At 39.8% G+C, this 22979-nt stretch overlaps 1 protein-coding gene across 3 annotated transcripts in view; it reads left to right on the top strand.

The window, feature by feature from the left end:
• Positions 1-22979, top strand: part of spartin — a 76056-nt gene that overhangs the window by 17285 nt on the left and 35792 nt on the right. For 2 of the 3 annotated variants that reach the window (XM_053791111.2, XM_053791110.2), the window contains exons 7-8: positions 12674-12823; positions 13429-13614. In XM_053791111.2, coding sequence (XP_053647086.1) covers positions 12674-12823; positions 13429-13614 — 336 coding nt within the window. The remainder of the gene's footprint in view (positions 1-12673; positions 12824-13428; positions 13615-22979) is intronic. The other variant, XM_053791112.2, reaches the window with a different exon arrangement.

Raw genomic sequence — 22979 nt, 5'->3', positions numbered from 1 at the left:
TTTACACCACACATTGCCCTTAAACAGGACATCTCCACTGCCTCCAACCGTCTCCTCGCTGCTGCATTTACCACCCAAGCTTCACATCCATATAAGAGTGTTGGTACTACTATACTTTCATACATTCCCTTCTTTGCCTCCATAGATAACGTTTTTTGACTCCACATATACCTCAACGCACCACTCACCTTTTTTCCCTCATCAATTCTATGATTAACCTCATCCTTCATAAATCCATCCGCCGACACGTCAACTCCCAAGTATCTGAAAAACATTCACTTCTTCCATACTCCTCCTCCCCAATTTGATATCCAATTTTTCTTTATCTAAATCATTTGATACCCTCATCACCTTACTCTTTTCTATGTTCACTTTCAACTTTCTACCTTTACACACATTCTCAAACTCATCCACTAACCTTTGCAATTTTTCTTTAGAATCTCCCATAAGCACAGTATCATCAGCAAAAAGTAACTGTGTCAATTCCCATTTTGAATTTGATTCCCCATAATTTAATCCCACCCCTCTCCCGAACACCCTAGCATTTACTTCCTTTACAACCCCATCTATAAATATATTAAACAACCATGGTGACATTACACATCCCTGTCTAAGACCTACTTTTACCGGGAAGTAGTCTCCCTCTCTTCTACACACCCTAACCTGAGCCTCACTATCCTCATAAAAACTCTTTACAGCATTTAATAACTTACCACCTATTCCATATACTTGCAACATCTGCCACATTGCTCCTCTATCCACTCTATCATATGCCTTTTCTAAATCCATAAATGCAATAAAAACTTCCCTATCTTTATCTAAATACTGTTCACATATATGCTTCAATGTAAACACCTGATCTACACATCCCCTACCCACTCTGAAACCTCCTGGCTTTAAGTGAAACAAAGCTGAAGGGGGTGGGAGAGTTTCAATGGAGAGGAATAAATGGGATTAGGTCATGGGTTTCAAATAGAGTTAGAGCTAAAGAAGGAGTAGCAATAATGTTGAAGGATAAACTATGGCAGGAAAAGAGGGACTACAAATGCATAAATTCAAGGATTATGTGGAGTAAAATAAAGATTGGATGTGAAAAGTGGGTTATAGTAAGCGTGTATGCACCTGGAGAAGAGAGAAGTGTAGAGGAGAGAGAGAGATTCTGGGAAATGTTGAGTGAATGCATGGTGAGTTTTGAATCAAGTGTGAGAGTAATGGTGGTTGGGGATTTCAATGCTAAAGTGGGTAAAAATGTTATGGAGGGAGTAGTAGGTAAATTTGGGGTGCCAGGGGTAAATGTAAATGGGGAGCCTTTAATTGAGCTATGTGTAGAAAGAAATTTGGTAATAAGTAATACATATTTTATGAAAAAGAGGATAAATAAATATACAAGGTATGATGTAGCACGTAATGAAAGTAGTTTGTTAGATTATGTATTGGTGGATAAAAGGTTGATGGGTAGGCTCCAGGATGTACATGTTTATAGAGGGGCAACTGATATATCAGATCATTATTTAGTTGTAGCTACAGTTAGAGTAAGAGGTAGATGGGAAAAGAGGAAGGTGGCAACAACAAGTAAGAGGGAGGTGAAAGTGTATAAACTAAGGGAGGAGGAAGTTCGGGCGAGATATAAGCGACTATTGGCAGAAAGGTGGGCTAGTGCAAAGATGAGTAGTGGGGGGGTTGAAGAGGGTTGGAATAGTTTTAAAAATGCAGTATTAGAATGTGGGGCAGAAGTTTGTGGTTATAGGAGGGTGGGGGCAGGAGGAAAGAGGAGTGATTGGTGGAATGATGAAGTGAAGGGTGTGATAAAAGAGAAAAAGGTAGCTTATGAGAGGTTTTTACAAAGCAGAAGTGTTATAAGAAGAGCAGAGTATATGGAGAGTAAAAGAAAGGTGAAGAGAGTGGTGAGAGAGTGCAAAAGGAGAGCAGATGAAAGAGTGGGAGAGGCACTGTCAAGAAATTTTAATGAAAATAAGAAAAAATTTTGGAGTGAGTTAAACAAGTTAAGAAAGCCTAGGGAAAGTATGGATTTGTCAGTTAAAAACAGAGTAGGGGAGTTAGTAGATGGGGAGAGGGAGGTATTAGGTAGATGGCGAGAATATTTTGAGGAACTTTTAAATGTTGAGGAAGAAAGGGAGGCGGTAATTTCATGCACTGGCCAGGGAGGTATACCATCTTTTAGGAGTGAAGAAGAGCAGAATGTAAGTGTGGTGGAGGTACGTGAGGCATTGCGTAGAATGAAAGGGGGTAAAGCAGCTGGAACTGATGGGATCATGACAGAAATGTTAAAAGCAGGGGGGGATATAGTGTTGGAGTGGTTGGTACTTTTGTTTAATAAATGTATGAAAGAGGGGAAGGTACCTAGGGATTGGCGGAGAGTATGTATAGTCCCTTTATATAAAGGGAAAGGGGACAAAAGAGATTGTAAAAATTATAGAGGAATAAGTTTACTGAGTATACCAGGAAAAGTATACGGTAGGGTTATAATTGAAAGAATTAGAGGTAAGACAGAATGTAGAATTGCGGATGAGCAGAGAGGCTTCAGAGTGGGTAGGGGATGTGTAGATCAAGTGTTTACATTGAAGCATATATGTGAACAGTATTTAGATAAAGGTAGGGAAGTTTTTACTGCATTTATGGATTTAGAAAAGGCATATGATAGAGTGGATAGAGGAGGAATGTGGCAGATGTTGCAAGTATATGGAATAGGTGGTAAGTTACTAAATGCTGTTAAGAGTATTTATGAGGATAGTGAGGCTCAGGTTAGAGTGTGTTGAAGAGAGGGAAAATACTTCCCGGTAAAAGTAGGTCTTAGACAGGGATGTGTAATGTCACCATGGTTGTTTAATATATTTATAGATGGGGTTGTAAAAGAAGTAAATGCTAGGGTGTTCGCGAGAGGGGTGGGGTTAAATTATGGGGAATCAAATTCAAAATGGGAATTGACACAGTTACTTTTTGCTGATGATACTGTGCTTATGGGAGATTCTAAAGAAAAATTGCAAAGGTTAGTGGATGAGTTTGAGAATGTGTGTAAAGGTAGAAAGTTGAAAGTGAACATAGAAAAGAGTAAGGTGATGAGGGTATCAAATGATTTAGATAAAGAAAAATTGGATATCAAATTGGGGAGGAGGAGTATGGAAGAAGTAAATGTATTCAGATACTTTGGAGTTGAAGTGTCGGTGGATGGATTTATGAAGGATGAGGTTAATCATAGAATTGATGAGGGAAAAAAGGTGAGTGGTGCGTTGAGGTATATGTGGAGTCAAAAAACGTTATCTATGGAGGCAAAGAAGGGAATGTATGAAAGTATAGTAGTACCAACACTCTTATATGGATGTGAAGCTTGGGTGGTAAATGCAGCAGCAAGGAGACGGTTGGAGGCAGTGGAGATGTCCTGTTTAAGGGCAATGTGTGGTGTAAATATTATGCAGAAAATTCGGAGTGTGGAAATTAGGAGAAGGTGTGGAGTTAATAAAAGCATTAGTCAGAGGGCAGAAGAGGGGTTGTTGAGGTGGTCTGGTCATTTAGAGAGAATGGATCAAAGTAGAATGACATGGAAAGCATATAAATCTATAGGGGAAGGAAGGAGGGGTAGGGGTCGTCCTCGAATGGGTTGGAAAGAGGGGGTAAAGGAGGTTTTGTGGGCGAGGGGCTTGGACTTCCAGCAAGCGTGCATGAGCGTGTTAGATAGGAGTGAATGGAGACGAATGATACTTGGGACCTGACGATCTGTTGGAGTGTGAGCAGGGTAATATTTAGTGAAGGGATTCAGGGAAATCGGTTATTTTCATATAGTCGGACTTGAGTTCTGGAAATGGGAAGTACAATGCCTGCACTTTAAAGGAGGGGTTTGGGATATTGGCAGTTTGGAGGGATATGTTGTGTATCTTTATATGTATATGCTTCTAAACTGTTGTATTCTGAGGACCTCTGCAAAAACAGTGATAATGTGTGAGTGTGGTGAAAGTGTTGAATGATGATGAAAGTATTTTCTTTTTTGGGATTTTCCTTCTTTTTTGGGTCACCCTGCCTCGGTGGGAGACGGCCGACTTGTTGAAAAAAAAAAAAAAATGTACTGTAAATGCTTCAAAGCATGTTTACACTATCATATATTAAGTTAGCATAGAACTACCTGGAGTCTACCTGGAGGGCATTCTGGGGGTCAATGCCCCCGTGGCCCAGTCCACGACCAGGCATCCCGGTGGATCAGGGCCTGATCAACGAGGTTGTTACTGCTGGCCGCACATAGTCCAATGTACGAACCACGGCCCGGCTGATCCGGCACCAACTTTAGGTATCTGTCCAGCTCCCTCTTGAAGACAACCACGGGTCTATTGGTAATTCCCCTTATGGCTGGTGGGGGTGGGGCTGTTGAACAGTCTTGGGTCCCAGACACTTGTTGTGTTTTCTCTTAGTGTACCAGTGGTGCCCCTATTTTTCACTGGAGGTATGTGGCATCACCTCCCAAGTCTTTTGCTTTTGTAGGGAGTGATTTCTGTGTGCAGATTATGAACCAGTCCCTCCAGAATTTTCCAGGTGCTGCCAAGCATTCCCAGTAGTTAAGGTGTTTGATGGAACTTATACATGCAGTAAAGGTTCTCTGTACATTCTCTAGATCTGCAGTTTCACCTGCCTTGAATGAGGATGTTAATGTACAGCAGTATTCCAGCCTAGAGAGAGCAAGTGATTTATAAAGAATCATCATTGGCTTAGCATCTCTTGTCTTTAATGTTCTCATTATCCATTCTATCAGTTTCCTCGCAGATGTGATAGTGGCATTGTTGTGGTCCTCGAGGGTGAGATCTTCGGACATTATTTATTTATTTATTTATTTATAAATTTTAGCATACATACAGAGGTACAAAAAAATACAGGTAAGAGCAGCATGCCAAAGCCACTTATATGCATAGCATTACGGGCTGGCTTAAAATTAACTTAAGATTAAGATTACACCCAGGTCCTCATTACTTTTCCACTCTATTGTGTAATTAAAGTTTGTATTATACTCAGTCCTAGCTATTATTTCCTCCAGTTTTCCATAATGGAGTAGTTGGAATTTGTCTTCGTTGAACATCATATTATTCTCCGTTGCCCATTGGAAAACTTGGTTTATATCTTCTTGAAGATTTGCCGTGTCTTCAGTGGATGACACTCGTGCAGCTCCTAGTATTGTCTGCAAAAGATGATACAGTGCTATGGTTTACATCTCTGTCTATGTCTGATATGAGAATGAGGAACAGGATAGGGGCAAGTACTGTGCCTTGTGGAACAGGGTTCTTCACTATGGCAGCATCCGATTTAACTGTTTACCACTACTCTTTGTGTTCGATTGGTTAGAAAGTTGTAGATCCATCTGCCTACCTTGCCAGTTATCCCTTTAGCACACATTTTGTGTGCTATTACACCATGATCGCACTTGTCAAAGGCTTTTGCAAAATCTGTGTATGATACATCTGCATTTTGTTTGTTTTCCAATGCATCTAAGACCATAGCATAGTGGTTCAATAGTTGTGAGAGGCAGGAGCAACCTGCTCTGAAACCATGTTGCCCTGGTTTGTGCAATTTTTGGGAGTCCAAATGGTTTGCTATCCTGGTTGTTGGAACTCTTTCAAAGATTTTTATGATGTGGAACGTTAAAGCTGTTGGTCTATAGTTCTTAGCTACTGCTTTGCTGCCACCTTTATGGAGTGGGGCTATATCCGTTGTTTTTAGTGACTGGAGTCTCACCTGTGTGTATGCTCCTTTTCCATAGCATACTTAGGGCCCGTGAGAGGGGTTTATTGTAGTTCTTAATGAACACAGTGTTTACAAACACCCATGACTTAACATGATTCTTTTTTTCTTTTCTCCCTCTTCCCCTTTCCTCTTTCTCCTTTGGGTTTTCTTTCTTCTGCCTTGGGTTTTTGTCCTTTATTATTTTTCCCCCTCTGTGTTCTTGTTCCTACCCTCTGTGGGCTCCTAGCTCCCTTGCAGTGCTCCTCTTTCTTAGTATTGTACTGACTCCACTACTACTACTTCCACTACTACCTCTCTTGTCCCATCCCTGTCTGCTGGCCTATGTATGCTCCCTCCTTCTCTCCTTTTCGTTAGTGCGACTTTGTACATGGTCCAAGTCGGATCGAAACATCATCGTAAACTCCTCTCTTCTATGTGTGGGTTATTTGTGTATTGTTCCAGTCACAGTATTGTGCCTTTTTTTGTTATTTAACATAGAGTTCCACGAGTCTGGGCCTGGTGCTGAGTGCATGGGCATGTCATCGATAGCTTTCTCAAAGTCTAGTGGAGTTTGTGTTGTCAGAAATTTTGCATACATTGGCAGGGTTTTGAGGCTCATTCATGAAAAAATTATTTGGAGGCTGATTAGTGGCTTGCTGAACAAAGAGTCATATTGAGATTTCAGTTTCTCACTCATTTCTTTGTCATCTGTGTAGGCTCTGTCTTGTCTGAGCAGGGGCCCTATACTAAAAGTTGTTTTTGCCTTGTTTTTGGCATATGAAAAGAAATATTTAAAATTTCTTTCAATTTCACTAATTGCTTTTAGCTCTTCTTGCCTCTCCTGGATCCTGTATAAGTTCTTTAACTTAAGCTCAATATTTTACACTTCCCTGGTTAGCGCTTCCTTCCGTGTTTCAGATAATCTGGCATTCTTAAGGAGCTCAGTGATTCTTTGCCTTCTGTAGAGGGAGCATCTCTCTCTCCAGTTTACTACTATTCTTTTTTTTCTTAGGGGGAATATGCCTTGAACATACATACTTCAGCTACCAGGAGGTTGATCTTTTCAAGGCACTGGTTAGGGTCCATGTAATTTAAGATATCTTCCAAACATGTTTCATTTAGGACATAACTTACCTGGTCCCAGTTGATGTTCTTGTTGTTGAAGTTGAATTTGGTAAAGGTACCCTCATAGCTGTATGCATTTTGCTGATCAGGACCCCTGTACATGTAAGTCTGGACTTTGATTAGATTGTGATCAGAATTAAAAAAAAAATATAAAAGTAAAATACAAATACAGTACAGGAGGCCCTCCACATTCGCAAGGGTTAGGGGATCAAGAACCTCGCGAATCTTGAAAATTCGCGAATGTTTGGTGGGCAAATATGATGTAGGGAAATATAATAATACTGTTCTGTAGCATTCGTAAACATTTTGATGCACAAATATTTTATTTGATTTTTTTTTATTAACACATCGGCCATTTCCCACCAAGGCAGGGTGGCCTGAAAAAAGAAAAATTTTTGTCGTCATTCACTCCATCACTGTCTTGCCAGAGGCATGCTTACACTACAGTTATATAACTGCAGTATTAACAGCCCTCCTTCATAGTGCCGGCACTGTACTTCCATCTCCAGGAATTAAGTCCAGCCCGCCAGTTTCCCTGAATCCCTTTATAAATGTTAAATTGCTTACACTCCGACAGCATGTCAAGTCTTAAAAACCATTTGTCTCCATTCAATCCTATCTAACTCGCTTACGCACACTTGCTGGAAGTCCAAGCCCCTCGCACACCAAACCTCCTTTACCCCCTCCCTCCAACCTTTCCTAGGCCAACCCCTACCCCACCTTCCATCCACTAAAGATTTATACACTCTCAAAGTCATTCTATTTTGTTCCATTCTCTCTACATGTTCAAACCATCTCAATAACCCCTCCTCAGCCCTCTGGATAATAGTTTTGGTAATCCCACACCTCCTAATCTCCAAATCACCATACATTGCCCTCAGACATGACATCTCCACTGCCTCCAGCCTTCTCCTTGTTGCAACATTCACAACCCATGCCTCACACCCATACAAGAGCATTGGTATAACTATACTCTCATACATTCCTTTCTTTGCTTTCATAGATGAAATTCTTTGTCTCCACAGACTCCTCAGTGCACCACTCACATTTTGTCCCCTCATCAGTTCTATGATTCACCTCATCCTTCATAGACCCATCTGCTGACATGTCCACTCCCATTTTTTTTTTTTTTTTATCACACTGGCCGATTCCCACCAAGGCAGGGTGGCCCGAAAAAGAAAAACTTTCACCATCATTCACTCCATCACTGTCTTGCCAGAAGGGTGCTTTACACTACAGTTTTTAAACTGCAACATTAACACCCCTCCTTCAGAGTGCAGGCACTGTACTTCCCATCTCCAGGACTCAAGTCCGGCCTGCCGGTTTCCCTGAACCCCTTCATAAATGTTACTTTGCTCACACTCCAACAGCACGTCAAGTATTAAAAACCATTTGTCTCCATTCACTCCTATCAAACACGCTCACGCATGCCTGCTGGAAGTCCAAGCCCCTCGCACACAAAACCTCCTTTACCCCCTCCCTCCAACCTCTCCTAGGCCGACCCCTACCCCGCCTTCCTTCCACTACAGACTGATACACTCTTGAAGTTATTCTGTTTCACTCCATTCTCTCCACATGTCCGAACCACCTCAACAACCCTTCCTCAGCCCTCTGGACAACAGTTTTGGTAATCCCGCACCTCCTCCTAACTTCCAAACTACGAATTCTCTGCATTATATTCACACCACACATTGCTCTCAGACATGACATCTCCACTGCCTCCAGCCTTCTCCTCGCTGCAACATTCATCACCCATGCTTCACACCCATATAAGAGCGTTGGTAAAACTATACTCTCATACATTCCCCTCTTTGCCTCCAAGGACAAAGTTCTTTGTCTCCAGAGACTCCTAAGTGCACCACTCACCCTTTTCCCCTCATCAATTCTATGATTCACCTCATCTTTCATAGACCCATCCGCTGACACGTCCACTCCCAAATATCTGAATACATTCACCTCCTCCATACTCTCTCCCTCCAATCTGATATCCAATCTTTCATCACCTAATCTTTTTGTTATCCTCATAACCTTACTCTTTCCTGTATTCACTTTCAATTTTCTTCTTTTGCACACCCTACCAAATTCATCCACCAATCTCTGCAACTTCTCTTCAGAATCTCCCAAGAGCACAGTGTCATCAGCAAAGAGCAACTGTGACAACTCCCACTTTATGTGTGATTCTTTATCTTTTAACTCCACGCCTCTTGCCAAGACCCTCGCATTTACTTCTCTTACAACCCCATCTATAAATATATTAAACAACCACGGTGACATCACACATCCTTGTCTAAGGCCTACTTTTACTGGGAAATAATTTCCCTCTTTCCTACATACTCTAACTTGAGCCTCACTATCCTCATAAAAACTCTTCACTGCTTTCAGTAACCTACCTCCTACACCATACACCTGCAACATCTGCCACATTGCCCCCCTATCCACCCTGTCATACGCCTTTTCCAAATCCATAAATGCCACAAAGACCTCTTTAGCCTTATCTAAATACTGTTCACTTATATGTTTCACTGTAAACACCTGGTCCACACACCCCCTACCTTTCCTAAAGCCTCCTTGTTCATCTGCTATCCTATTCTCCGTCTTACTCTTAATTCTTTCAATAATAACTCTACCATACACTTTGCCAGGTATACTCAACAGACTTATCCCCCTATAATTTTTGCACTCTCTTTTATCCCCTTTGCCTTTATACAAAGGAACTATGCATGCTCTCTGCCAATCCCTAGGTACCTTACCCTCTTCCATACATTTATTAAATAATTGCACCAACCACTCCAAAACTATATCCCCACCTGCTTTTAACATTTCTATCTTTATCCCATCAATCCCGGCTGCCTTACCCCCTTTCATTTTACCTACTGCCTCACGAACTTCCCCCACACTCACAACTGGCTCTTCCTCACTCCTACAAGATGTTATTCCTCCTTGTCCTATACACGAAATCACAGCTTCCCTATCTTCATCAACATTTAACAATTCCTCAAAATATTCCCTCCATCTTCCCAATACCTCTAACTCTCCATTTAATAACTCTCCTCTCCTATTTTTAACTGACAAATCCATTTGTTCTCTAGGCTTTCTTAACTTGTTAATCTCACTCCAAAACTTTTTCTTATTTTCAACAAAATTTGTTGATAACATCTCACCCACTCTCTCATTTGCTCTCTTTTTACATTGCTTCACCACTCTCTTAACCTCTCTCTTTTTCTCCATATACTCTTCCCTCCTTGCATCACTTCTACTTTGTAAAAACTTCTCATATGCTAACTTTTTCTCCCTTACTACTCTCTTTACATCATCATTCCACCAATCGCTCCTCTTCCCTCCCGCACCCACTTTCCTGTAACCACAAACTTCTGCTGAACACTCTAACACTACATTTTTAAACCTACCCCATACCTCTTCGACCCCATTGCCTATGCTCTCATTAGCCCATCTATCCTCCAATAGCTGTTTATATCTTACCCTAACTGCCTCCTCTTTTAGTTTATAAACCTTCACCTCTCTCTTCCCTGATGCTTCTATTCTCCTTGTATCCCATCTACCTTTTACTCTCAGTGTAGCTACAACTAGAAAGTGATCTGATATATCTGTGGCCCCTCTATAAACATGTACATCCTGAAGTCTACTCAACAGTCTTTTATCTACCAATACATAATCCAACAAACTACTGTCATTTCGCCCTACATCATATCTTGTATACTTATTTATCCTCTTTTTCTTAAAATATGTATTACCTATAACTAAACCCCTTTCTATACAAAGTTCAATCAAAGGGCTCCCATTATCATTTACACCTGGTACCCCAAACTTACCTACCACACCCTCTCTAAAAGTTTCTCCTACTTTAGCATTCAGGTCCCCTACCACAATTACTCTCTCACTTGGTTCAAAGGCTCCTATACATTCACTTAACATCTCCCAAAATCTCTCTCTCTCCTCTGCATTCCTCTCTTCTCCAGGTGCATACACGCTTATTATGACCCACTTCTCGCATCCAACCTTTACTTTAATCCACATAATTCTTGAATTTACACATTCATATTCTCTTTTCTCCTTCCATAACTGATCATTCAACATTACTGCTACCCCTTCCTTTGCTCTAACTCTCTCAGATACTCCAGATTTAATCCCATTTATTTCCCCCCACCGAAACTCCCCTACCCCCTTCAGCTTTGTTTCGCTTAGGGCCAGGACATCCAACTTCTTTTCATTCATAACATCAGCAATCATCTGTTTCTTGTCATCCGCACTACATCCACGCACATTTAAGCATCCCAGTTTTATAAAGTTTTTCTTCTTCTCTTTTTTAGTAAATGTCTACAGGAGAAGGGGTTACTAGCCCATTGCTCCCGGCATTTTAGTCGCCTCATACGACACGCATGGCTTACGGAGGAAAGATTCTTTTCCACTTCCCCATGGACAATAGAAGAAATAAAAAGGAACAAGAGCTATTTAGAAAAAGGAGAAAAACCTAGATGTATGTATATATATATTGCATGTGCGTGTCTGTGAAGTGTGACCAAAGTGTAAGTAGGAGTAGCAAGATATCCCTGTTATCTAGCGTGTTTATGAGACAGAAAAAGAAACCAGCAATCCTACCATCATGCAAAACAGTTACAGGTTTCTGTTTCACAGTCATCTGGCAGGACGGTAGTACTTCCCTGGGTGGTTGCTGTCTACCAACCTACTACCTATAGTTTGTGAAGCTTTTACCTCACAATACAAATGACTTACATTGTGTACAAGTTGTCTTCATGTTGGTGCAGTAGGATAAATAACAACATTCCCATTCTCATGCAACACACCAGAGGGGGAGCTGTATAAACAAATTTTATTCATAATTTGAAATGTCCACATTAGTGAATCGCCATAAAGCGAAGTGCCATAAAGCAAAGTGCCGTAATGTAGGGAAAGGAAACCTCTGACTTAGAAATAGTTCTTTTGAGAAGTTTCTAGGATGGTTTTTACTGGTTTTACTGGCTGTTTCTTGTATAAATAGAATGGATGACATACTACTGAAATAGGTGATTTTTTTTTTTTTTTGGGGGGGGGGGGGGTCAAGACTAAAGGTACAGCTTGAAATCGGGTTTAAAGTGGCAGAAATATTTCATTTTATATGATTTTCCTTAGGATAGGTAAGGCCCCATATCCCCTGGTATGCCTTCCGCCTTGTCTGTTTTATGGATTTTTACCAGGTGTGGGTCAACCATGACCAATCATTCCTGGTTATGTTATTGTCTGAGAAATAGGGTCAAACTTTGTTTTTCATGTGATGAATTGAAAATGTATGACAAGTATAATATAGGCGAGACCTGGGAATGTGATTATTGAGCAAAGGAGATGTTACTTTAGTGGTTGGAATGCCTACAGTCTTTATTTTGGACCTTTTTTTTTTTTTTTTTTATTTGTGTAAAATTGGCCAAATTACCAACTTCTGTGTACTTAGATGGTAGTTCTGGTAGTTAAATGGACAGTTTTTCGTGCACAGTTGATAGAATTGAAAACATATTAGCAAAATAGCTAAGAATTTGGTTGAATTGAACAATGGAATTGGCATCAAATAGGACTTACAGTGGGCAAAATCTGTGTAAATTGCACCCATATTGCCAAATTTGTGCTTACATAATTTTGTATTTTTTTTTTTTTTTACCCAATTTTGTATTTTTGGTGTCATTACTTTCAGAAAAAGATTGTCATTTCAATGAAGGGGTTAATAACATATTACAATCTCTTATTGATAACTGTTTTTTTGCAATATACTCACATTTACATTGCTTTTGCCTAGGCCTAAGATCTGTCCAAATGCCAACAGAATCTATTGGTGGTGCTGCAGCTCCCAGCGCTGCCCGAGGGTTCATTCAGGTTGGCGAGTGGAATTATCCACTGATCCCTGCCCAGAGTCCTGTGCTCCATTCTTTCTATGGTGCTTACATGTTCCCAGATGTCAGCAGTAGTGTACCAGGTAGTATTGTGTGTTCATTGTTGAGAGACTGAAGGATATTCCATTCAGATGTAAAGATTTTACTCACATTTTCATCTCCAAGTTCTGTCATAAATAATTACTGCACTTTTTTGCTTTTACGGAAGTAAAGTCTGTATTCTTGTGTAGTGAATGGTAAGTAGGTGGCAAACTAGGAATGCAGAACATGTGTAGCAGAGTGTAAGCCTTTACATTATACTATATATATAGATGTATCACCCTGAATAACACTTGCTAAAGATCAGTTTCATGCTAAATTTCATAGAATGAAATGGCTCGTTCTTCTACATCTGTTTTATATTTGTCTTTTCTGACTGTCAAAAAATTATGATTCTGCAAAACTTTAGGCTCAGTTTTTCACAGGTAATAGCAATGATTGGATCAATATTCACAAGTAACTCTTACTTTAGATGACACTTCTGTCCTTCCCAAACCATTATCAAGCTGCATGTGGTCCATAATGCACCTGAAGTTCATCTATAAATTAATTTTCAAATTATGGTTTAGTTGTGAATTGATTGGTATTTCCTTCAGTTGGGCTTAATGTCCTTCAAAACTTTTGTATAAGCCATTGTATTACCCAACAGGTTCAAGTGTGGGAGTGATAATTCCAGACACAGTGGACAAGGAAACCAAAGAATTCTTTGAGCAGATCCTGATCCAAATGACCTCATACCAAGAGCAGGCAGTGCCTCCTGGAGTTGACCATTTGAAACAAACGAAGATTATCCAGCAGTCCACGTCGGAGCGGATTGCATCAGGTTTGGTGACAGGTACTATGGAAGGAACAGCAAAATCACCAATTTTAAATTTTTCAAGATTTCAATTTGTATATAATTGTGACATGTAATATCTTTGAAGTTTTATGTACAGTACCAACACTTACATGGGTTTAAACCTAGTGCTGTGAATGTTGCAGTGGGGAGGAGGCTGGAGGCAGTGGAGATGTCATGTCTGAGCAAAATGTGTAGTGTAAATATTTTGCAAAGAATTCGTAATTTGGAGATTAAAAGGTGTGGAGTTACTAAAAATATTATCCAGATAGCTGATAATGGGTTGTTAAGGTGGTTTGGTTATTTAGAGTGGATGGAGAAAAATAGGATGACTTGGAGGGTGTATAAATTTATAGTGGAGGGAAGGTTGGAGGGAGGGAGTAAAGGAGGTTTTGTATGCAAGGGGCTTGGACATACAGCAGGCATGTGTTAGATAGGAGTGGAGACAGATGCATTGCACTCTAAAGGTGGGGTGGGGATATTTGCTGTTTGGAGGGACATTTGAACTGTTATCTGTGTCTCTGGCAAGACAGTGAGTGTGAATAATGGTGAAAGTGTTTTTTTTTTTTTCTCCCTGCCTTGGTGGGAAATGGCCAGTGTGTTAAAAAAAAAAGTGTTCACTGAGTTAAATGTTAAGAAAAATTTAAGAACAGCATCTGTATCTGAGTGCATGAAAAGGCCTCTGATGATATCTGCAGTGTAATAAGAAAAGTTTAATTCTTATAGTAAAAGAATCCTCATCAGCAACATCATGCTTCGGCTAAATCCTCATCAGCAGCATCATGCCTTGGCTAAATCCTCATCAGAAACATCATGTCTCGGCTAGATCCTCATCAGCAACATCATGCCTCGGTTAAATCCTCATCAGAAACATCATACTTCAGCTATATAGTTGTTGGCTTTGGTTTGCATTTTATTTGACTAAAAAACTCTTTTATCTTTTGGGCATTTTCACTCTGTTTTCCTAATATAGTGTACAAGGCTTCCTCCTAAATTGCACAATCATTCTTCACAATATAGTATACAGTCTCTCCTCACTTAGTGATGTACTAGTTTACTGATGCCTTAGACTACGACGAGCTCTCTGACCAGTATTCATACCTAAATGATGTCTATTAGAGCTGATTTCCTCTATTCTGTTTATTTCAATATACAGTACGTACACTACTGTATAAATATTTAAAAATATGCCAGAAATGTTATAATGGTGCAAAGGTGACATTAAAACAATATCAAAGATGGTTGGCACAAACTCTACCATTATAGTATGCTCCTCCCTTAGCAACGAATTCATTTAAGGATGTGGTCTTAGGAACGGAACTCCATCGTTAAGTGAGGAGAGGCTGTATACCATTTCTACTACGCTCTCCCATCCCTGATGCTGGGTCACCTTAATGCAGTGGAGAGGTATGTTTGGTTTGTGCTTAGGGGTAGGGGTCTCTGATAGTAGGGCCACTCACTGCAGGGTGTGTGCTTGACTGAGAACCCAGTCTCTTTCAGCATATTGTGGGGTTGTTTCCCCCTTTTATATAAATTTGCTTTCACTAGAGATTGATGACACAGAAAATTATGGCAGTGGAATGGAAAAATACTTGGAATAGTATTATTTGCTTTGTGATTTTTTGCATTATGAGAGTGAATTGGTCATGACAGTAGAAAGTTGATAAGGAGTATGAATTTAATGTTAGAAACATTGTAATACCCAGATAGTTATTAGTGTTTAGTATATAGTGTTTCTACACTTCAAACATGTTTGTAATAGTGTATAATACTTACCTGTATTTCAAACTATTGTTTGTAATACAGTTTATAATGCTTTACTATACTTCACATTATTATTCCTATTTTTTTTTTAATACGTCAGTCGTCTCCCTCCGAGGCAGGGTGACCCAAAAAGAAAGAAAATCCCCAAAAAGAAAATACTTTCATCATCATTCAACACTTTAACCTCGCTCATACATAATTGCCATCTTTGCAGAGGCACTCAGATGCAACAGTTTAGAAGTCCCTCCAAATTTCCAATATCCCAAACCCATCCTTTAAAGTGCAGGCATTGTACTTCCCATTTCCAGGACTTGAGTCCGGCTAGCCAGTTTCCCTGAATCCCTTCACAAAAATATTACCCTGCTCACACTCCAACAGCTCATCAGGTCCCAAAAACCATTTGTCTCCATTCACTTCTATCTAATATGCTCATGCATGCTTGCTGGAAGTCCAAGTCCCTCGCCCACTAAATCTTTTTTTACCCCGTCCCTCCAACCTTTTTGAGGATGACCCCTATCCTGCCTTCCTTTCCCTACAGATTTATACGCTCTCCAAGTCATTCTACTTTGATCCATTCTCTCTAAATGACCAAACCACCTTAACAACCCCTCTTCAGCCCTCTGACTAATACTTTTAGTAACTCCACACTTCCTCCTAATTTCCACACTCCGAATTCTGTGCATAATGCTTACACCACACATTGCCCTTAGACAAGACCTCTCCACTGCCTCCAGCTGTCTCCTCGCTGCAGCATTTGCAGCCCAAGCTTCACACCCATATAAGAGTGTTGGTATCACTATACTTTCATACATTCTCTTCTTTGCTTCCATGGATAACATTTTTTGTCTCCACAGATAACTCAACGCACCACTCACCTATTTTCCTTCATCAATTCTTTGGTTAACCTCATCATTCATAAACCCATCTGCTGACAAGTCAACTTTCAAATATCTGAAAACATTTACTTCTTCCATACTTCCTCTCTCCAATGTGATATCCAATTTTTCTTTATCTAAATTGTTTGATACCCTCATCACTTTACTCTTATCTATATTCACTTTCAACTTTCTACCTTTACACAGCCTCCCAAACTCGTCCACTAACTTTTGCAACTTTTCTTTAGAATCTCTCAAAAGCACAGTATCATCAGCAAAAAGTAACTGTGTCAACTCCCAATTTGTATTTGATTCCCCATAATTTAATCCCACCCCTCTCCCCAACACCCTAGCATTTACTTCTTTTACAACCTCATCTATAAATATATTAAACAGCCATGGTGACATTACACATCCCTGTCTAAGACCTACTTTTACCGGGCAGTAATCTCGCCTCTTACGACATGCATGGCTTACGGAGGAAGAATTCTATTCCACTTCCCCATGGAGATAAGAGGAAATAGACAAGAACAAGAACTAGAAAGAAAATAGAAGAAAACCCAGAGGGCTATGTATGTATATGCTTGTACATGTATGTGCAGTGTGACCTAAGTGTAAGTAGAAGTAGCAAGACGTACCTGAAATCTTGCAAGTTTATGAAACAGAAAAAAGGACACCAGCAATCCTACCATCATGTAAAACAATTACAGGCTTTCGTTTTACACTCACTGGGCAGGACGGTAGTACCTCCCTGGGCAGTTGCTGTCTATCAGCCTACTACCTAGTACTCGTTAAACTTTTTCCCCAATAATTTTTGCAGTTTCTTTTGTCCCCCTTCCCTTTAAATAAATGAACTGTACACACACTGCCAATCGCTAGGTACTGTCCCCTAATATAGTTCCTAATATAGTGTATACTTCTTCATAAAACACAATTCTTTGATAATATCTTTTTGATCAATATTTTGTAAGTTTACACACACAAAGTTGCAGTACAGATCTATTTGCAGAATCCTTCAAGGGGAGGGGAAATGTTTTGACGTCAAGGTACTGGAGCTACCCCATTTGGTTCAAGCTAATTACCTCTCATTCCTCAGACATTACGTAACCTCCAAAGCCTTGGCACTTCCCAGTGAATGCTAACTAATAATTATCTATAGAAAAAGCTCTGCATAATTAGGTGTTAGGATGGGTGTTGATCATTTGGGGACAGCATTTACAAAACAATGCTGACAACATGTACCAATATGATCACTGAAGATTGCTTTTCATTGATCTTGAGATAGAATTTAATGTCTCAAAAGCATGATTTTCTCCTTTACCATCATCCAACATATTTGCCTAATTTTATGAGTTATCTTTTCATGTCATAGCTTTTTTTTTTTTATATAGTATATGGCCTAGGGGTTGTAGTTTTAGCTCTGTTGAATACAGGGAATGCTGTGAAGTATTATTTTGTAACAAGTCAAATTGCTTATTATAGTGATTGAATGGATATAAATAAGATTTTGCTCGAGGTGATTGAAAGGTTGTATAAGAATATGACTATTGATCAGTCTTCCACTATTGCAGCATTAATCAACAAAGTTACAGTACTCTGACTGGAAGGAAGATTCTTGCAGTTACACTTCATAATGAAGCAGCATTTGGTAGATTTAACAGGACAAGGTTGTATGATTTTGCTGAAAAAGCAACATATAACCTGTGGAGAAATCTGTCACAGGTGTGGAAATGTACCCTCAATACATTCATGAATGGGGCATGCAGCTGCTCATTTCAGCTGCCATTAGTAATTCTTTAGTATATTTTAAATGCATTTTTGTGCTCTGTGGTTGTAGGTCCTTTATATGTACAGTGGTACCTTGGGATATGAACAGCTCAAAACTCGAACAGTTATGTAAGTGTATTCATGTACGTCCTAGGTAGTAGGTTGGTAGACAGCAACCGCCCAGGGAGGTGCTACCGTCCTGCCAAGTGAGTGTAAAACGAAAGCCTGTAATTGTTTTACATGATGGTAGGATTGCTGGTGTCCTTTTTTCTGTCTCATAAACATGCAAGATTTCAGGTACGTCTTGCTACTTCTACTTACACTTAGGTCACACTACACATACATGTACAAGCATATATATACACACACACACACCCCTCTGGGTTTTCTTCTATTTTCTTTCTAGTTCTTGTTCTTGTTTATTTCCTCTTATCTCCATGGGGAAGTGGAACAGAATTCTTCTTCCGTAAGCCATGCGTGTTGTAAGAGGCGACTAAAATGCCGGGAGCAAGGGGCTAGTAACCCCTTCTCCCGTATAAATTACTAAATTTAAAAAGAGAAACTTTCGTTTTTCTTTTTGGGCCACCCTGCCTTGGTGGGATACGGCCAGTTTGTTGAAAAAAAAAAAAATTTATGTACGTGCTTTTGTAAGTGTATTTTTGGGGGTTTGAAACGGATTAATCTAATTTACATTATTCCTTATGGGAACAAATTCGTTTGGTATTGGCACTTGAACAGCCTTCTGGAACGAAATAAATACGTATCCCAAGGTAACACTGTATTTTTATATACATGTATTTGCATCGGTGTTCTCATAATTCGCTAAAATCTATATCATAAGGTAATATTTTGTGCCCCTATTATTTGTACCCTTACTAAACCTCAACCATTGACTTACTACCAGCTAAATGTTACCTCCCTCACACCCAGTAACAAATGTGTGCTATAGAAAATCACGAAGACCAAACATAAAAGTGTAACAAGTTAAAGTTAGTGGCACTGATTCACTGCAGAGACATAACACAGGTTAAGAGTTTTAAAGATGTTGCCTCTTTCTTACAAAGGTGTGTGACCCAACTAAGGGAAAATATTCCGTTTACTAGTTCTTTCAGAGATGTGATAACATCACGATTCAGACGATCCTCCAAACAGCAATATCCCTACCTCTTGGAGTGCAGGTGTTTTTCTTCCTACCTCCAGGAATTAAGTCCTGCTAATTGGTTTTCCTGAATGTCTTCACAAATGATACCTTGATCACACTCCAACTGCACGTCAAATCCTAACAACCACTTGCCTCCACTCAGTCCACCCTAACAAATTCATTCACACCTACTGGCTGTTCAAGAACTTACTTCACCACCAGCCTCCAACCTTTCTTGGGAGCTCCCCCATCCTAGATTTATACCCTTTTTGCCATCCTATTCTGCTCCATCCTTTCTAAATTGCCAAACCACTCCTCCCTTTGAATTATACATTTTATAACCCCACTGTTGAGAAATGGTATTACCAGCTAAGTTTAAATATAGGGAAACTTAACTTAGAAAGACAGCTCATCGCCTGCACAGCCGCCCCTGCAGACGAGGTCTTGAGAAGCTGTTGAAGTCATCTCTCAACGGGCTGTAAATGAGTTATAATTTGTAAGATTATAAATTACCCCTAGGGGGTGTTATGTCAGCATATTTCATTCACTGATGGCTGACAAACTTACTTGTGTGGACTCAATGGTCCGCATATCACCGGGGTTTATGATAAGTGACTAACTCACGACTTTATACTCAACTGCGCAGTCAATAGTAGTACATCACGAGTTAGAACACTTACCTGGGTATATGTATCTCGCCCATAATTATGCCCGGATATCCATTGAGTTGATTGAAGAATAGTGTTCTTTGAAGAATGTCGCACTACACTCTGTTGGATCGCAACACTCGTTGTTACACTGTTCATCAATAATTGTTCATACAATATCACTAAGAAGTTGATCACACTTCTCTGTAAGTGTTTATCGTGTTTTGTGAGACACTTTGTTCACACTAACGCACAGATCGTTCTTTGTTGGTTATCCTGGCGTCAGTGTCACTCTCAGTAGAGTCAAAAGTAATTTGAAGACGCCACAATGCCCCACGCCGTCACTGCCCCCAGCACAAAGGAAAAGCTGACATAGTACCTTTGCTTCCTTGCCACTTCCTCCATGAGGCAAAGAAGAATGTTTGATTCTTGCTGTCTTAAGCATAGTCAACAATGTCCACTATCTTTACTATGGTAATAAAATGGGAGCAGGATTTTCCTTAATTGTCCTGCTAAGGTAAGAGATGAACTGTCTTTTATTAAACTACACTTTGCAACACTGCAAGGAGCGTCGGTCGAAGCGACCACGTCCCATACTCATACTGCATCTGCTATCAAGTACTCGCTGTAGCAGTAAACAAGATGCTTGCCCCTTCTGAGAGGGCTGGGCCCTTCAGGGCTGAAAGGGGCTGAAGGGGGCTGATAACCCCCTCCTGGAGAAAATTTCTCCACACCCACACCCTCTTATCATTTTTATGCTCCTAAATCTCTGAGCAGTCACACCACACATTGCTCTCAAATATGACATCTTCACTGCCTCTAACCTATTACTCACACTATAATGTTTAACCCCTTGACTGTCGCAACCCCCAATCCTGAGGTGTCTCCTGGTGTCGCAAAATTTAAAAAAAAAAAAAAAAAAAAAAATTTTCTTATGAAATGATGGAGAATCTTTTCTCGATTGTAAGGACACCAAAAAAAAAAAAAAAAAAAAAAATTTGATGGAAAACTGACGGAATTACGCTCTCGCGAAGTTAGTGACCTCAGCAATATTTACAAATCGGTGATTTCGCAAACTTTGAGCCCTGTTTTCAGCTAATTCCATTGTTCCAGTTGACCATACTTATAGCTATTTCTTTAGAACTCCATTTTTTCTATCGATTGAGTACAAGAAACTGCCCATTTACCAATTTCAACTACCCAATAATGTGGTCAGAAATTTGCAATTTGGCCAGTTTCATGAAAATTAAAAAATGACAATTTCAAAATAAGGTTCAGAATGAACAATGCAGACATTCCTGGCTCTAAAATAACATTTTCTTTGTTCATCAGTCACGTCTCCAGGCCCCTCTGATATTACTCTTGCTTTCTATTTTGAATTTTTATTCAAACAAAAAGTAGAAGATTTACTGTTACGCAGACTACTGCAATACTGTAATAATTGTATAAATAACATCAACCCATTCATGACTGCATATTAGAATGGCTAGTATAGCCCTTGTGGCTTAGCGCTTCTTTTTGATTTATAATTAATAATAATTAGAATGGGTAGTAGGTTGGTAGACAGCAACCACCCAGGGAAGTACTACCGTCCTGCCAGATGACTGTGAAACAAAAACCTGTAACTGTTTTGCATGATGGTAGGATTGCTGGTTTCTTTTTCTGTCTCATAAACACGCTAAGATAACAGGGATATCTTGCTACTCCTACTTACACTTTGGTCACACTTCACAGACACGCACATGCATATATATATATACATACATCTAGGTTTTTCTCCTTTTTCTAAATAGCTCTTGTTCTTTTTTATTTCTTCTATTGTCCATGGGGAAGTGGAAAAGAATCTTTCCTCCGTAAGCCATGCGTGTCGTATGAGGCGACTAAAATGCCGGGAGCAATGGGCTAGTAACCCCTTCTCCTGTATACAATTACTAAAAAAGAGAAGAAGAAAAACTTTATAAAACTGGGTTGCTTAAATGTGCGTGGATGTAGTGCGGATGACAAGAAACAGATGATTGCTGATGTTATGAATGAAAAGAAGTTGGATGTCCTGGCCCTAAGCGAAACAAAGCTGAAGGGGGTAGGAGAGTTTCAGTGGGGGGAAATAAATGGGATTAAATCTGGAGTATCTGAGAGAGTTAGAGCAAAGGAAGGGGTAGCAGTAATGTTAAATGATCAGTTATGGAAGGAGAAAAGAGAATATGAATGTGTAAATTCAAGAATTATGTGGATTAAAGTAAAGGTTGGATGCGAGAAGTGGGTCATAATAAGCGTGTATGCACCTGGAGAAGAGAGGAATGCAGAGGAGAGAGAGAGATTTTGGGAGATGTTAAGTGAATGTATAGGAGCCTTTGAACCAAGTGAGAGAGTAATTGTGGTAGGGGACTTGAATGCTAAAGTAGGAGAAACTTTTAGAGAGGGTGTGGTAGGTAAGTTTGGGGTGCCAGGTGTAAATGATAATGGGAGCCCTTTGATTGAACTTTGTATAGAAAGGGGTTTAGTTATAGGTAATACATATTTTAAGAAAAAGAGGATAAATAAGTATACACGATATGATGTAGGGCGAAATGACAGTAGTTTGTTGGATTATGTATTGGTAGATAAAAGACTGTTGAGTAGACTTCAGGATGTACATGTTTATAGAGGGGCCACAGATATATCAGATCACTTTCTAGTTGTAGCTACACTGAGAGTAAAAGGTAGATGGGATACAAGGAGAATAGAAGCATCAGGGAAGAGAGAGGTGAAGGTTTATAAACTAAAAGAGGAGGCAGTTAGGGTAAGATATAAACAGCTATTGGAGGATAGATGGGCTAATGAGAGCATAGGCAATGGGGTCGAAGAGGTATGGGGTAGGTTTAAAAATGTAGTGTTAGAGTGTTCAGCAGAAGTTTGTGGTTACAGGAAAGTGGGTGCAGGAGGGAAGAGGAGCGATTGGTGGAATGATGATGTAAAGAGAGTAGTAAGGGAGAAAAAGTTAGCATATGAGAAGTTTTTACAAAGTAGAAGTGATGCAAGGAGGGAAGAGTATATGGAGAAAAAGAGAGAAGTTAAGAGAGTGGTGAAGCAATGTAAAAAGAGAGCAAATGAGAGAGTGGGTGAGATGTTATCAACAAATTTTGTTGAAAATAAGAAAAAGTTTTGGAGTGAGATTAACAAGTTAAGAAAGCC

The sequence above is a fragment of the Cherax quadricarinatus genome, chromosome 59 (assembly GCF_038502225.1).
Source record: "Cherax quadricarinatus isolate ZL_2023a chromosome 59, ASM3850222v1, whole genome shotgun sequence".
Taxonomy (NCBI): domain Eukaryota; kingdom Metazoa; phylum Arthropoda; class Malacostraca; order Decapoda; family Parastacidae; genus Cherax; species Cherax quadricarinatus.
Note: the sequence above shows the minus strand (reverse complement) of the source record. Positions and strands in the feature narration are given on the sequence as shown.